The 17,469-nt window shown below is 38.9% G+C and overlaps 1 protein-coding gene across 1 annotated transcript in view; it reads right to left on the bottom strand.

Moving 5' to 3' along the window:
• Nucleotides 1-17,469, bottom strand: part of CNTN4 (contactin 4) — a 959,269-nt gene that overhangs the window by 490,111 nt on the left and 451,689 nt on the right. Inside the window, exon 4 of the mRNA XM_060022925.1 lies at nucleotides 4,895-5,036. Coding sequence (XP_059878908.1) covers nucleotides 4,895-4,949 — 55 coding nt within the window. The 5' untranslated portion in view covers nucleotides 4,950-5,036. The remainder of the gene's footprint in view (nucleotides 1-4,894; nucleotides 5,037-17,469) is intronic.

Raw genomic sequence — 17,469 nt, 5'->3', positions numbered from 1 at the left:
CCTTCTGAGGACCACTGGGCAGTGTCTCCACATGCTCTGACTGCAGGTGGTGGCCCCTGGTTTGCATTTCTTACTGTCATAGATTCAAGCTACACCACTGTGGTTATTCAACCCAGGCCTCCTCCTTGCTCCAATTTTGAGAACACTCACTAATCCCAGAATACGCCTCACGTGAATGACACAGGATGCTTTCCGCCCTGCCCACCCCAGATGCAGCTGTAACAGCAGCAGAAATTTTGTGAACAGACCAACAAAATGCTTACATTTGGAGAGGATGCACTTTCTCAAAAAGAAATAACTGCTGAAGTTGGTAAACTGCACCACAGAGATGGGAATAAATTTAGCCTCTCTGAAACCAACATCAATTGAGACTACATCAAACATACATTTTTTTCACCCATTCACAGAGGGTTTTTAAATGTCTTCACACCTCTTGTTCCATATGAACATATGGACCAGCCATTTTATTCTTTTTCTCAAATCTGCCAGTGTGAACAGAATCAGTAACACACAGTAAGGCATAGGATCTGTGGGAAATTTTGTATTAGATGAATACAGTTTCAGGCTTAGCTGTAACCCTTCAGCATACATATCTTTCAAATCATGTGTTTAGCTGCAACTATACATTCTTAGAGTTAGAAAGAACTTTAGTAACCATCTGTTCAACACCCTCATTGTACAGAGGTGTAAACTGAATCCCAGAGAGGCAAAAACAACTTTCCCGGCAGCTGGCTAATAATAAAACTAGTAAATAGTAAAGCAAGTAAAAGACTAAAACTACCTGGTTGCAGGACCTGGATAATACTTCCAGGCATATCTATATAGAGGCAGGCATGCATGTACTCACATAAGTCCTTACACACATGTACACATATGGATCCACAGCACAGTCAACATCTCAATCATTTCTGTCAAAACCATGTTTTCTGTCTGGTTTCGTCCTAATTACTGATATGACCAATACTGGGCTGCTTTTCTGCTACTAATTGGTGTGTGCATGCTTTTGGTTTGGATTCCCCCAAAAGCAGAGCCTGAAAGAAGGACTGGAAACAGTTTATTTGGAAGATAATTCCAGGAAGTAGGAGTGAGAAGGAGAAGGTAGAAGAGGGTACTGTGGGCAACGGGGCTTCAGTCTTGCTGGGGACCTCAAAGGAACCGTGTAGAATGTGCCTAGGCGTTCTCCTTCTAAATGGCAGGCCCTGAGACCTTTATCTACTGATTCTCATGCCCCATTGTGTGAGGACTGCACTGAAGAAGAGAGTTAGTTTCTCAGAGTTCCCCTTGCTTGTGACTAGAGAAAGGCTTGAGAAACAAAAATACAGAACAGGGACAGTCAACCCAGCTGTGGTTGAAAGCAGAAATGGGCGAGGGGATTGGGAGATTGGGATTGACATATATACACTAATACGTATGAAATGGATAACTAATAAGAACCTGCTGTATAAAAAAATAAAAACAAAACAAAACAAACAAAAAAAAGAAATGGGCGAGGGGGTGCTGCCCCAAGAACAACTGATACACAGTTCAAGGCACAATAACCACTTTTAATACTTCATATATTTCTATCTAATTTAAACAACTCAGTTGTATGTATTAGCCTCAGAGGTGGCTGGTTCACTGCCTTAACATGAAAGGGACTACAGCATGCCTTGTGTCCACAGTACAGCTTGAAATTGGAGACTGGGTCTCTCTCTCCTTTCTGGTCAGTAGGCAGCATTTGTTCATTTGACATATGTTTATTTATTTAGTGAATGGCACTATGTACTAGGCATTTTGAAGATACTGGGCATACAGCAGTGAACTAAAAAGATAGAAATGCCTGCCTTAACAAAGCTTCAGTATGGTCAGGAAAGACATTTTGCATAAAGACAAAACTTATAGTTGTTCATATATTGATAAGAACTCTGAAGAAAAATAAAATAAGAAGAGGGGTATACAATGTTGGTGAAAAGAATGATTGCTATTTTATTTTATTTATTTACTGTGGTCAGTAAAAGCCTTACCAATTCAGTGGCATTTGAGCACAGACCCAAAGAAGGCTAGAGGGCAACTGATGGGAACATACAGGGCAACAGCATTATTGGAAAAAGTCAGTAGAAAGATCCTAAGGTCTACTTACTTGGCACTGTGTCTAATAACAAATAAAAACTAAGCACTTGAAACAGACTTCGCAACCTTGTGGGCTAGGAACAGCCTCTCCCTGGAAGACCACTTTGATTTGTTTCATACAGCCTTTCCATTTTTATTTTAAAATTAATTTGAGTTGGTTGGCAATGTTAAATAATTAGGAGATTTATTCATAAAAACTCAAAAAGCTGGGAGACCTGGCATATAGGACCAGAGCGGTGCACTGGTTGGTACTTTAATGGGACACGTTTGTTCCAGTTTTCTGCAGTCACCAGCCTTCCCTCTTGTCAGCAGGACTCACTATTCCTTTAAGACTGTTTCATTCACTTGTTAGCTTCCTTGCTCTTCCAGGTAGTTGGGTTATGTGTTCCTTGTTACTGTGTTCATCAGTAGTCTTTTCTGTTTTTTAATTACTGTCAGAGACTGAGTCTAGCTTTGGTAAGAGAGAAAATATCCATTGTACCATAAATTACTAATCAATTCCTTAAACGATTAGCAGACGTTTCAAGGTGCATCCCTTGCAGGAGGAACCTGTTTATATATTCGGGTCTTCTATCTTATTTAGGGAAAAAGATCAGGAAAAAGCATATTTGAGATTCACTAATTATGACAAACATAATAGACATAAATTATTTTCCTTGCCAAAAACTCACCAAGAAATATATGACTAAGGAAGTATAGAAAAGGAAAAGAATGAACAGTTAAATAAATCTGTTCAAACTTCAGAGTGTCGAGTGCTATGTAAATTAATAAAATCAAGACAAATAGCAAGAAAACAAAAACATTAATTAAAGCTTGACTTTACTTATACCAAAGGAGGCATATGGTAAGGGAATATTAATGCCATGTAAACCAGTTCACAAAAAAGACTCACCAAAACATCAATATACTGATTTCCTACAAAAAACTAAGTGAATAAAAAAAGACACAGATACACATCTTGGGTGAAAATTCCGAGTTTTTCAAAACACCACTGAGGAGGTTAATGGCTGCCTTGATTTTCAACCCTTTAATTTCTGATATCTACTCAGCACAGCGAGTTAAATAAACACATTGCTTTGGTCAAACACTGAGAAATCGATTCATTATGTTATGCTTTAGAGAATATGTATATCCCAGAGTCAGGAGGAGTTACAGCCAGATTATCTCAGTTAAGGACTTTGGGGAGGGTCAAGGGTCATGAAAAGACTGGAGAAAAGGAAATGAGGCACAGAGCCTGAGGCAATGGCTTGGGGAGGGGGCAGAGATAAAGCTCCTGACCAGATGAGGGAGAAAAGTAATAGTTCTAAAAGAGACAGCTAGACGCCAACATGTCCATGATCAGGGAATGGCGAGGATGCTATGAACCTAACTAAGGCAAGAAGTTTAGGATTTGAAGGTAGGGCATTCTGAAGTTTGTTAAGTGGATGGGGTTTACATTTAGAAAAACGCAGGAAGAGTGAAAACCAAAATTTAAAGAGTACATTTGCAACCATTTACTGGACAAATCGACAAGACAGCCACAAGGCTGTATAGTGAGCTGGTCAAAACTATGGAATCTGGAGTTAGTCAGCTTTGGGTTGGAACCTTATTTTCTTTACCACCTCCTGGCTTGGTGACCTTGGGTGAGTTTCTTAACTTCTTAATGCTTCAGTAATAATATTAATAATAATAGCGACAAAAGTAAAAATAAAGAGTAAATACTTCCTAGTGATCATGAGACAATGAAATAAAAGTACACGGAGTGCTTAGCACAGTGCCTGGCATGAGTAAGGGATCCATACATGTAAGCACTACCATTACTACCTTTAATTACTCAACAATTGCACATAATCTGCCGTATCAAGCTGTCGGTCAATATAGCTATAGAACGCAGCTAGTAAGAGTTCTGTGTCTGTCTTGCTTAGGAGTAGATTCACAGATATTAACACAGAGCTGTCTCCTTGTAAAATACTCAATAACATTATTTGAATGAATGCATGAATCAAGGTCATGATGATCCAAAAGTCATTTTTTGTTTTATGTTGTAAAAACACAGATATATTCCAGGTGTCCCTCTTGGACTTGACACTCTGAATAACAAAACAGGCGAACTAGACTCATTTCAAAAAGACCTGGAAAGACACCCACCATCCCAACCTGGAAACCAACTCTCAGTGCATGCTGGACTTAAGGCAGCATCAACAATGAGTTATGTATGTCAGCTGGTAGGCTCCTATCTTCCAGAAAACCAAGAAAGTAATAAATAGCATGTCTGAACTTTTTAAAGCCCTTGTCTAGCGGGTGACCATGAGAGTATGGTAAAAGCCTTGTGTCTATGCTTTCTGACTCCTGCTAGGCTATAGGTGTATTGCCATGAAAAAGAAAGTATCAAATGACAGAGTGATACCAACAAAGATATTGCAAGAGTCACCCAGATAAACTTCCATCCAATGACATCAAAGTAGGCGATACTCTATATTATCAGTTTTATTGCCCAATATCTCTGTGCAATTGAGCACTGGAAGGAGCAAAAATAACAACTTTCAAACTAAATAATGGCTCAAACAACTGTAAAAGGACCACACAGACAGGTGAAACATCAATGTCTAGCTTTGGATACAACACCATGGAAAGAGGCACTAAAAGACTATCAGGAGAGAGTATTCAGAAGTGTCAGCAAACGCTAGTCATAGTAGCGCGCACTATTACGATTTTATCATTGCCATCTAAAGTGAAGGCCCGCTTTTGAATTAGTGTGAAATACAGTGGCATTTTTAAATCAAAAAGTTCTAAAATGACACTCTACCTGCAAGGCACAACACGAATGACTGCAGCACCAGCAGTTCCCATGGCAACCTCATCTTCAGTTTCTGAGGTCAAAGGAGTTTCAAGTCCAATAACAAGTGAATAAAATAGCTGTTTCTTTTAAGTTGTATTCAACCTTTAATCTGTGGGAGAGAAGAGACAATACAATGAGATTTGGGAATACTTCTCCTTGTGCGCTCTGAAAATTTATCCTTCCTTGAGTACAAATAAAAATGCTTCTGGAAAACTACTCTTGAAGAAGAGAAAGCATGTTAAATTTGGAATTGAAGCAAATATTGCTCCTTTCCTTCTTCCCAATAATACTTGGGCAGAGACTGAAGCTGGTAGGTCCCTGTGGCTACTGAGCGCAGGTAAGAACAGCTTCTGATCAGATGCGAACCAACCCTTTCCAGTACCTTAGTTTCCAGGCCCCATTCTTATTTATTTTCCAATTAATAATACACTCAAAATAGTGAATACAGAAGAAATTCCACTGAACAAAACAGGGCTAGCATTGGTGGACTTTAAAGAGAAATTCTGAAGTCTTAGAATGGAGTTACATGTGTGAAAAATTATAACTACCCCATCAATTCAAACATTTTTTCCCCCAATTCTCCATGTTTCATCCCCAAAATGCAACAGAAATATGCAGCTCTAGTGCCTACAGAGAAAAATCCTACTAAGTATGAGTAGCTGTCTACTAGGTTCTTTTGGACAAATCTAGAGCATGAGTAAGAACAGTCATTCTTCCGTTAGCCAGGAATCTTAAAACAGGAGAACTCCATGGTGAAGAGAGGCTGCTTGTTCTGTGTAAGATGTACAAAGCAGGTAAGTAGACGGGTGAAGCAGGCAGCATTCACGGGCCCTTGGGAGGGCAAGGGTACATCCTGTCTGAAGGGGCAGGTACCCCCCCAGCTCATGCTGATGGCTAACATGTGGGGCACAGACCTAGGGTTGCAGAAGCACTTACAACTTTTCAAAGAAAAGTTGAAAACATTATTGTATTTTGAAAATCTCCCAAGTTTTAAATGTCGGAAACCACTTCAAAAGATTCTTTTAAAACATCGAGGGAGCCAAACACCACCAAATTGCCTTCAGGTACCACAGTTTTGCAACATGACCTCGGTAAAACAGAACTCACACTGTGCTTGGCTTGCTCTCATCCACTCATCCCTTCTCCCATCCATCCTATGAGCCAGACATGGATTTATGCGTCTATGGAGTGCCTTTTGCTTGCCAGACACTAGTGAGGCACCGGACCTGCCAAAATGGAGATCCCAGCCGTATGTAGCCGTAAGAATCTCCTACTCCAGTGGGGTCAGTTACCTGCAGTTTCATAAAACTGCAACACAACATGCCATTTTGAAGGAAGGAGGACAGTTTCCGGACTTCATAAAGGAGATGAGCTCCTACTGGTGTTTGAAAGATGAGAATGATGCATCTTCCTATTCATCATTTAACCAAATAAGGGAGAAATCTAGGAAAGCAGAAGACACACTCTGTTTACAGCTTGGGCGGTAACCAGTTCCCAGGTCCTGGTTATGTACCTCACCCCGTCTCTCTCCCAAGGTTGTTTCAAAAGAAACGTCCTGGTTAAGTACATGAAACCGCTTTGAAAACCACACAGCACCATACGAAGGCTAGATGTGATTATTATTGTAGTCCTGATATTTTTTAAGCTGATGATAACCTGGGTCTTCTCCTCTCACTGCCACTTACCAGAGCGAACACAGGTTTACATGAGAACATGGATCAACATGGACTAACATGAGCTCCTCAATCAAGGGCTCTTAGCATTAATTGATGCCATGTGGTCACTCAGAAGCCTTTATGTTTACCATGAAGCGAACAGAAAGTGAAGAACCATCATTAGAGAACTCGTCTTTCTTTTGCCTCCTTAAATAGCTCAGTTTCTGATAAAGCCAGACTAGATATGTTGTGAAGACAAAAGGGACTCTTAACTTCTGATGTGCCGATGTGGCGTAAAACTGGGCCGTGTCTCTAACTGGATATGTTCAGATACTCTTCTGACATGCATGGTAATTAGGCCATTTTAGATAAACAGGATGTGATGATCAATGAAAACTATTAATGTCTTTAGCAAATGATCAGGGTATTAATAATTAATTTTGCGACGGAAATGTCATCTCAGACCAGAGGATTGATCTACGTTGTTAAGCAGTTTCTTGAAGCAATTAAAATTAGCTTAGAAAATGTATACAATTACACCGTAAAGATTTAATTCAAGATAGGATGCTATTTACAGTGTGTGCTCTGTTACGAGCTGTAGATTTTTAAGGATGAAGGATTTCAAGAACCCCACTGGCGTTTATTTACATGCAGGTAGGTAAGGCTCACCTCCACTAATCAGAAATAATGGGGTCGTTGATGGTAATTCGTCTGGTGGGCAGTCCTAACCAGAGCACAGGGTTTTCTGAAGGGAGCTGAAGATTGATGAATCTCATGTGGGACTGTGGTGCAGGATACAAAGTTTCATAATTTCCGTTTTTCTGCCAGAACCAGAAAGCAAGCTGTGGGATGAGGTGAGAGTTATGGCAGTAACAGATCTCCCCTGCAGCCTGGAGCTCTCTCTGGTTTACCCTAAGGTGGCTGTAGGAAAAGGTAGTGTACTCAGCACTAACTGTGGGACCTTGACCAAGAATTAGACTCGTAAATCCTGGGGAGGGGGCCACACAATGAAACAGGACTGGGTTGCTTTCTCTGGCTGAGCCAGAAGGATATGAATAATTGAGAATCCCACAGTTTATCTGTACACATTGCTCCACACAGCCAAACTCCCCCAGCCTTCAACACTTCAAACAATTCTTATATAGCAAGAGGCATGCTAAAGAACTCAGTCTAAAGTGTGTAAGACAAATCATGACTCAGTTCTTCCTTAAACATCTTGGTTTCCAAGAACCTACATGCAGGGTCTCATCATATAATGACTGCTCTTAGCACTTTGCTAAATTAAAATTCTGCTGGTATCCAAATGCTCTAATTCAGCTCAACAAATAAGCAGGTGTGCTTACTGGGGGCAGGGACAATGCTAGGGGTGGAGGTGCAGAGGTGATGGAGGTAAGGGCCCTATCCTCAAGGAGCTCACTGTTTACTTGGCAAGAAAGGCGATTAAACCAGGCATTATATTTCAGTGGGATTAACATAGTAAATCTATTAAGGACAAGGTGCTGAGGATGCTAAAGGAACGTCACCTAACTGAGCCAGGGGGTGGGGTAAGGCAGGGGCTTCAAGAATGCTCTCCAAAGGGGTTAACAGTTCGAACTGTGTCTTAAAGGATAAGTAAGAGGGAGGAAGGAAATTCTAAGCCAAGTGGCAAGGGCAACTGACAGGCATGAGAATTTAGAGAATCTTCAAGTTACTGCAACACAAGAAAATGGAAGGAGCACAATGGGCGGACTCACACCTGTGCTCTCATCTTGGCCCTACATTCTCCAGCTGTGTGGCTCATCTGTAAAATAACAAGAATACCCATCATCCAGGCTTACTGTAAGGATTAGTGAGAGGGTATGGAAGGCACCAAGGTCAGGGCCTTGACACTTAGTAGCCACCCTTGCTAAACATAGTACAGCACTGCCTAAGCCAGGTACCTGATGCCCGAACAGTCTTGAATGTATATTAAAGAGTTTGGACCTGAATCTGAAGACTAGGAGAGGGTGGAAATGACTTTAAACAGGGAGAAGTTCTGAATAAACTTGGTTTCCCTGTATGGGGATCTGCTTTACATGCAATCCCCAGAAACAGAGAATATCTACTTTCCCCATTGCTTGTCTCCTCTGCTCAACAGGTGAACTCTAATTACGAAGTATACTTCCAATATTCAACACAGTTTTCAAAACCTCATGGCAGTAAGACAGAGTGGGAAAACACTGGATTTGGAATGAAGTGAATTGAGTTCTTTCTTCCTGGTTTTGCCACTAGTTATCAATTTTGGGGAAGCCACAACCTTTGTAAACATATTTGCTTCCCTATAGTTTGGGACTCATACCATGAGCCCTATCTTTCTCACACGTGGTTGTAAGATTTAACTGACCTATGTTTTGAAAGTGACTATCAATTATTCTTATTGTGTAGATTCTAATTCAAATCCCCTCCGAGATGTTAAACTTTACAAAGGTAGTAATATTTGTTTTTTCATAGGTATTTAAGAGGCTCATGGAGAATTACATGGCACAGAGCAGGCAGTCAATAAATAGTATGTAAATGAAAGAATAAATTTAACATCTTTCATGGATCTACTATGTACTTTTACATTCCCTTCTTATTTAACCTTCATCACAACCCTGGAGGTCAGGTATCACTAATCCTCTTTAAACTTATAATCTTGGAAATTAGATTATGAATGGAACTTGTTCAAGGTCAAACATCTAGAAATCATCAGAGCCAGTATTCAAATCTAGGTCTTCATACTTCAAGTACTGTGCTCTTCTCTACCACAGCAACAGAAATGTAAATAAAGCAATGTGTCTTTAAAGGGGAGACATAAAGTTCTGGTGGTAACCCTCCTAACTCTGCTTTTCATGTTGCCCTTCTGCAGAATAGAAACCAGATACCAGGGAGCAGAGATACAGAATCTGCATAATATTCATAATGCAAAATAGAGCATGGGTTTCAGAGCTGAGCCCTTGTCAGAAGAGTGCATTTCACTAGTGTGAATTCAGAACTCCTTGTGAGAGCACAGCTGGGAATGCTGCTTTCCCTCTAAACGTAAGAACAACAGGAACATTTGTTTTCTTCCTAATTATTATTTAGGATGCAGCCATTCTTAAGGCAAGAATTTTAAAAAGGATCATCCACAGTTCCCAGTGTATAGTTGAGCATTTTCAAACTCTACAATTAACTAATAAGCGGTGCAGTCAATCATAATGGCAAGGAAGCAGTGAGCAGAACTGAAAGCAGGAGACACATTCAGCTTCCTCAGAAAGCAACCTGTCAATCATTTCAAGGGAAAATGGCATACAGTCAAATCTTAATATTTAGTCAGTCAACAGATATTTATTGAGTGCTCATTATTCAAATGGTAATATGCAGAATGCAGAGTCAAGGTCAAGGCCTCTGCCCACAAAAGGATGACAACTCAGCTGGGTAGAAAAGATTACTGACTATATAACTTAGTTTATATGGCAACTTAGGGGTACAAATAATCTATACTTTCTATCCTTATGGTATCTGGTCTACAGGTTCCTCTTGGATAAAGAAAATTCATAGCAATCAAATTAGCTTAATAGATTTTCTCCTTGTACCAGCTTTTTATTCTATCTTCTACAAGAAACATATTTCCATGTCTATTTCCTTGAGGTCTTCCCTACTTCAGTGGAGACTGAAATAAGTAGTCTGCCAGGAATGTGAAAAAATGTGTGTTGCTTAGTTTCTCTTTGGATTGCTTGTCCCAAGCATCTGAAAGTATTAAGAGGAAAGTATTAAGTGTAAAGAAGATGTGAAAGGGACGGGATAATACATTTGGAAAACTGCGCTTATTAACCAACAGGTAGGCACGCATGAGATGGAATTCCTTATGGAGATGGTACCCAGCTACTCAGTGGTTGATTGGGACTCTATATCCATCATAAGATCACATTACAGAGGACATTGAGGACAGAGGGTCAGCTAAATGGGGACAATTATCCCCATTTTTAAAGGCTTTCTAGGCAAAATGGTGTCTGCCACTTGTGGCAATTCTAACCAGAAATATGATGATTACATTAAGACACACTCTGGCATAAAAGCCAGCTAGCCAACATCTTATCAACTCAGTCACTGAAGGATATCTTTCAGACATTCTGAGAGCCAAAAGAATTCTACACACTATTTATGAAAAATCCCATATTAAAGTTTCTTAGAATATATAAGCACTACCACCTTCTCAACAAATATTCTCCTTATAAAACCTTATTCTCCTTTGATGTTAGACCTTTACATTTTGCTACTCAGGAGACCATCTTAAAAACAAGAACTGAAGTCATTGCAATAATCAAAGTGTGTTATTTCAAAAGATCACTGGATTGAGATTCAGAACAACTGGGTTCGTAGCTCAGTGCTGTTATTTACTCGCTGGGCAAGTTTTTTCACCAATAAAAGTGGTCTGGATCAGACTGTTTCTAAAAATCGTTTAAGTCCTGTTGCATCATTACATCAGAAAGACGGTGCGTATTCAAAAGATTTCATTCAATAAATGAATGGTGGTCACTCTGCCTTTGTCATCACCAATTAGACATCTCACAATTTCTCAGATGACATCATCTTCTCATGCGTCAAAGTTGTCTGAGATACACTGCTTTTCAGCTCTATGTATGGTGCCGTTACTGCAATGTAATCCCAGGCCACAAATACATATTCCCCATTCATAGTCTCCACCAGGTAATCACTTACTGTACTACTTTCTAAAGCTGTATTTAATTTTTACTTTTATTAAAGTAATACATAAACATAGCTTAAATACCTACTCCTACTCCCCTCAGAGAACTGCTTCCCAAGGAAAATAGGTTGCCTTTCTGACGTGTATCGCAATCTTCACCAAAAAAATGCTTATACTACTGTATCTTGATTTGGGGTTCTTATGTATTATTAGTTTCTTTTATGGATGACAATAATTCAGCTTTCTCATATAATCACTCCCAATGACAGACACACATACACAACACACACACAAACGCCTGGTTCCGCTGTTGTCCAAATTTAGTTACATTATTTAATTTGGTTAATAATTTTTCAACTGAGTCCCAGAGTAAACTGCTTATGCTTCCTTTCCGTAAGAGTTATGTTTTTTAACACTTAATACTTTCCTCTTTATTTGCTTAGGTTTCTAGGTATATATTACAGATTCATTCTAAACATTCTACCATATCTAATGCTTTCATTATGTTCAAACACACCTTGTAGCCCATCAGCTTTAATAAATACTTATTTAGGACATGTAGATACTGAACACTTTTACATTTCAGTTGAAAAACAAACAGATATGGTTCGTGTTCTAGCATCCTTTAGAAGAAAACAGAAAAGCCTTGTATTCAAAGATATAATTAAATATATTATGCAATTATTCATATATGAAACTTACATATTTGTGAGTTTCCAATACAACATATGTAATTAAAAAGCAACATAAAAGGATATGTGATTAAACAGCGTTGGAGGCAATGTAATGGTAGAATGTAATATGAAATAACTGAGGAGATGATAAATAATAGATATCCTTTATGAAGCACTTATTATGTAGTAGTCTCTTATTAAGTATTAACACATATAATCTTTAAAACAACACTTTAAGTAGACAACAATATCATTTTAAAGGTTAGGTACGTTGTCTTTAGTTAGAGCTGAGAAGTAATGGAGATAGGACATAAACTCTGAATATTTTCCCCAGAAGTTTACTGAAGTATATTTTACATACACTGATAGGCATTCTTTTTAGTGTAAAGTTTAATGAGATTTGAAAAACTTATGTAGTCATATCACTACTATACCACCAAGATGTAGAATATTTCCATCACCCTAGAAAGCAACCCTAAAAGTTTAACTTCAGCGTATAGATGTTTATCCATTCTCCTGAAATTCTCCCAAATAGTTATAACACAGGCTTATTAACTGTAGTACGTATAAGATACATGTTTTTTTCTTCCTCTTATTTAGACTGCTTCTCTGATACTTCATCTTCCCTTTAGAATATCATTCCCACATTAGTATACTCTCGGTACAACAGAAATGAGAACAAAAGTAGATCATAGCAGAAGACAGGAAAAGACACGGCACCTCCATGGCCCCTTCCCAGGGAAAGCAATGCTAATTGAGCATGGACCTTCTCCCACTGAGCCCAAGGGCAGCCCCAGAATCTTTTCCAGGTAGCATTTCAAGCAGGCACAACAAAATCAATACGGTCTGTAAGTAACATAAAAACTCCTTTGCCTTCCCTATGGTGGTTGAAAACATCAGCTTTAGAATCACATAAACCAGCTTTAAGTCCCAGCTCTACCATTTAGTTGTTGACCTCGGGCAAGTCATTTAACCTAGGCTAGCCTTACTTTTCTCTTCAGCAAAGTGACAGTGATGATTCAGGGTTGTTGAAAGGAATATAAGAGAAAATCTCTTTAGTTGGATTCTGCTAAAAAAGTTGAGCATGGCTTTGAGAAGGTAAACTTGTTGGGAAAAGAAGATGGACAAGCAGTGGAAGCACCTGGCTTCAGGAGACACATGGATGCAGGAAGCTCACTGTGACAAAGGGGAAAAACCCATGACCCGTTGCATTCCCTCCTGAGCATCAGAGCAGAGTGCGTGGAGGAACTGGGGAATTTGGGGGTGGGGGGAAATGACATTTCCTAGAGACGCCAGTCTTAGTCTTGCTTTCTGGGTAATGGGAAGTAAACTTTGCAAACTTTCTTAAGGCTGCTACCAACAGAGCAGGAAAGAAGCGTTCTTAGCAATCATCTCACGTTTGTTTTCCTTCTGCCCACTGGTGTGCTGCAGAGTGCCAATTCTGCTAAACTCCCAAATAAATCACTGGTAATGAAGCATGTCGCACATACAGACAGCAACAGGCACTTTTTAATCACCTAAACCAAAGAAGAGCTAAAGGTAAGCACAAAACACTCTAATACCTAATATATTAGGTGTCAGATTTAAAGTGGAAAGAACCGTGTGACTTTCAGAGCTTTTACTTGGATGCACTTAGTGGGGAAGTAAAGCTACCAGTATATTCATCACTATGCACAGCTTGCTGACTGCTTGGACAGGCAAATCAGATAGGTGGTAGCCTAAGACAGAGTCTGTATCTACTTAAACAGAAGTAGAAGTAAGACTGCAAACATAAATGCACAAATTATGACAGGCTATAAAAATAAACAGGCTAAAATCATTGATCCTCTGTACTTCACTCACAAATTATTAACTAAATTTCTACTAATTGACATGCCACATGATACAGAAATGAATAAGACACACATATTCTGCCCTCATGGAGCTTATTTTATTCTACTGGCGGTGTAAATAACACAGGGCTCTAGGGGGGCTCGGAACAGTGGACAACCAGGAAAGTGTGTCAGTAAGAATCAAGAGTGTATATGACCTTTGGAAACAGATCTATGTTCAAATCTTGGTTTTCTATATCCAATGCCTGAAATGTTTTGGAAAAGTTATTTGGATGCTCCATTTTTTTGTCTATAAGATGGAGACTGCCATCGACATCAGAAGTGCATAGGGAAGTATGTGAGCTAATGCATGTAAAATGGTTAGCACTCTAAGACAGTCTTAACATGGACTTTGCCTTACCTAGGGGAAGCTTAGAAGTCTAAGTGGAGTGTGGGACATGAAACTACCCTACTCTTTAGTGAAGTGGTAAAACAGGATTTATATTCAGAGCCTGCCATCTCACGAAATGGTAAACAAATTGTACATTCTAGATCCTGTGCTATTATTTATAGAAATAAATATACTGGAACATTATCTAAATAAAATTTGATGAATAAACACAGTATGTTAGACCCTTGATGTCATAGTAGACAAAGTCCTGTCGACATGGAGTTTGCATTCTAGTGCACTTTCCAGTTTATTTGCCCATGGAACTCATTTTCATGAAGAAAAAGCTAAATTCCTATAGGCACACCTCACCATCATTGTCATTTGGTCTAGGACTGCATGCAGATGATAGGACGTTTCCAGATCATCTGACAAACTCTTTTGAACTCTTCTTTGGTATCAAATAGTTTTCCAGAAATCCACTGCATATTATACAAAACTATTTAAGCAAGTGCTTGCCTCCATTTCCTTGTTTCATTTATTTATTTTTTGCACCCTGATCTGTATCTCAGGCATGAAAGATGATAGAGAGAGAAAACGACAAGCTTTTTTCTTGAGTACATACTATGTGTGTTAGTAACCAAAGATTTTACATGAACTATGTAATCCTCACAGTAACTTGAGGAGGTAGGTATATCATTATTCCCATTTGTCAAAGAAGAAAGTGAGGCCTGGAGAGGCCAGTGAGTCAGTTACTTCTTTGGTATTCCTTCCACTGCTTTCTCCTAGACCTGTAAGTGGCTAATTTCTTCTCAGCATATTGTATCAAGGCCAGTAGCAGTGATATTCCAAAAGAAAAATAGAGGAGACAGCTGGTAAACCTGTGTGTGAAGGATGCCTTTCTCTGCATTGGTGGGGATATTTCATCACCAGATACAAACTAATGAGACTGAATTATTGCATATGGATCGAGAATCATTAGCATGCCAAGGGACACCTTCCCCCCTTATAAGAACAGCAGAAATTGCAAATGTGACAAGTTTAAAAAAAGGTTTTTATAGCCCTTATCAAGTCATGGTTATTCATTGGTTAGTTTAATAGCCAAAATAGGTAGAAAGTGATCAACGTGCTCTCTGTTTAATCAGGCTGACTTAGGCCAAATTGAGCAAACATTAGTTGGTTCTCAGGGAACGAGATTTCAGGCCTGGCCTGTCACATGTAGAGCAGATGTCCCTGTAGTTCTGGGTGTGAGATGAGCACATGCTGCCAATCTACTTTAACCATTCCACTTATGTTCTTATTTAAAATGTGATAGAGTGATCATTTCCAGTTATAAAGTGGCTTTTATCTGAGAATCTCTAAAGGACAGTGTATTAAGTCTACACTGTTTGGGATGAGCGTTAGCTTCCAGTATTATAATTTTTAGGCAGGGAAACTGAGGTATAAAAGAGTATAGTGAGTATACAATACTTAGTAAATTAAGAATAAAAACATGCGTCTTTGTCTGAAGCTAAGACTCAGGGGAAAAGAATAATTTGACATGAGGAAACTTAGCCAACACCTTCTTAACCAAGTGATCAAGGCTGACATCACCAGTGCCAATTCATATGGGCCTCAAGCCCCCTCTGCCATGCAGCAGTGAGGGGGACACAGTATTCGTGTGTGGTCTCCTTGCAAACAACGCCTAAACTCAGTGTGATCATGAGAAAACATCAGACAGTTGAGTAAGGTGCTACAACATAACTGACCAGCGGTCTTCAAAAGTGTCAAGATCACCAAAGGAAAGACTAAGGAATTGTCATGAATTAAAGGACAGTACAAAGAAATGAATATTGCAAACAAGGTGGGATTTTGGATTAGGTCTTGGAAGAGAAAGAGGACATTAGTAGAAAAACTGGTGAACTTTAAATAAGGCTTGCTGTTTCATTAACTGAATGGTACCAATGTCACTTTCCTGCTTTTGATCACTATATTATGGCCATGTAAGATGTTAACACTAGGAAAACCAGCGTGAAAAGGAACTCTGTAGCCCTTTTCGTAACTTTCCTATAATTATTTCAAAATAAAGCTAATACTGTATCAACTATTTCCTAGCCTGAGAGTAAAATTTTGAAAAAAAAATCCATTTTTGGTTTTTATAACAGTGGATCTATCCTCCTTGAAAGATATGAGCACACATAATGCCAGTTTAGATGTTATATTTAGGTACGCCACATCATTTCTAGAGAAAGTTCAATGATCATGAAAGTGTGCTCACAGGAGACACATTGGTCAGAGGAAAAATGATGTAGGAAAAAAAAAAAAAAAAATGTCTGGATGCCCAGGCTGCAATCCATATTGACAACACTGACTTTCTTCCAATTTAATTGAAATTACACTGCTGAATAGACAAGTTAAGGTATGAAGAAAAAAGATTACTCTGCTTTTCTTAATGAAGAATAAGTAAAGCCAGAATTCTTTACTTCTTGTATGCTAAAAACACAACACCCAGGTTTTCCCTAAACTTTTTATTTAGTATCACTGTGAGCTCTTTGCAATGACATGTGAGATCTATGTGAAGAGAGAAAAGTATGAAGATGGGAACAGTTGTAATACTATATCATATTTGTTCATGACATCAAACTTCCTCCCTAAATTAGCAGTCTAGGTCTGCTGTTGGTAGAACAAAATGTAGCAATTCTATTTACCTATGGAAACTAAGACACAGCTGAATTATCTATGAAAACATTTTTGAGAATATAATTCTAATAAGTGATAACTTCAACTTTGAGGCTATTTCAGAGATGTGGCAAACAACAAAAGAATGATCTAAATAGTTGTAGTTACTTAGGAAAATTCAACTCCATGACCTATGTTAAAGTGTATTCCTACACACAGTTCAAGTTTTTATATTATTGCCTCCCAGCCCTTCACTTACCACACCTCAGCTGCAAGTTTCAGGAAAGTATTTTCAAGTGTAGGAAGAAACTTGATGAAATATGTCCTCCTGGTACCTAAGTTTATATAACTGTAAATATATGTAAGTTCTCATCTGACCCTCGGCAGCATCACATTTCAGGCTCAGACTGTACCCCAAGTTACCTTAGAGAAGCTCTGCTAGAGGAAAACCAAAAACTACTTGGGAACCAGTAATCTTGAAGGATGAGAAAGAATAACCTGCATAAATACAATGAAATAGCCTTCCAAGTGTCTAGCTGAGTGCAAGAAGGCAGATTTTTCCTAATCAAAAATGAATATTTTTGTATGACTTTAACTATGTTCCTAGCTCACAGTAAGCCCTCAAGTGGGGCGGTAGCAATGGTAGTGGAAATGCATCAGGTTGTAATGACA

The sequence above is a fragment of the Delphinus delphis genome, chromosome 10 (genome assembly GCF_949987515.2).
Source record: "Delphinus delphis chromosome 10, mDelDel1.2, whole genome shotgun sequence".
Lineage (NCBI taxonomy): Eukaryota > Metazoa > Chordata > Mammalia > Artiodactyla > Delphinidae > Delphinus > Delphinus delphis.
The sequence above is the reverse complement of the archived record's forward strand: the minus strand, read 5'-3'. Positions and strand labels throughout refer to the sequence as shown.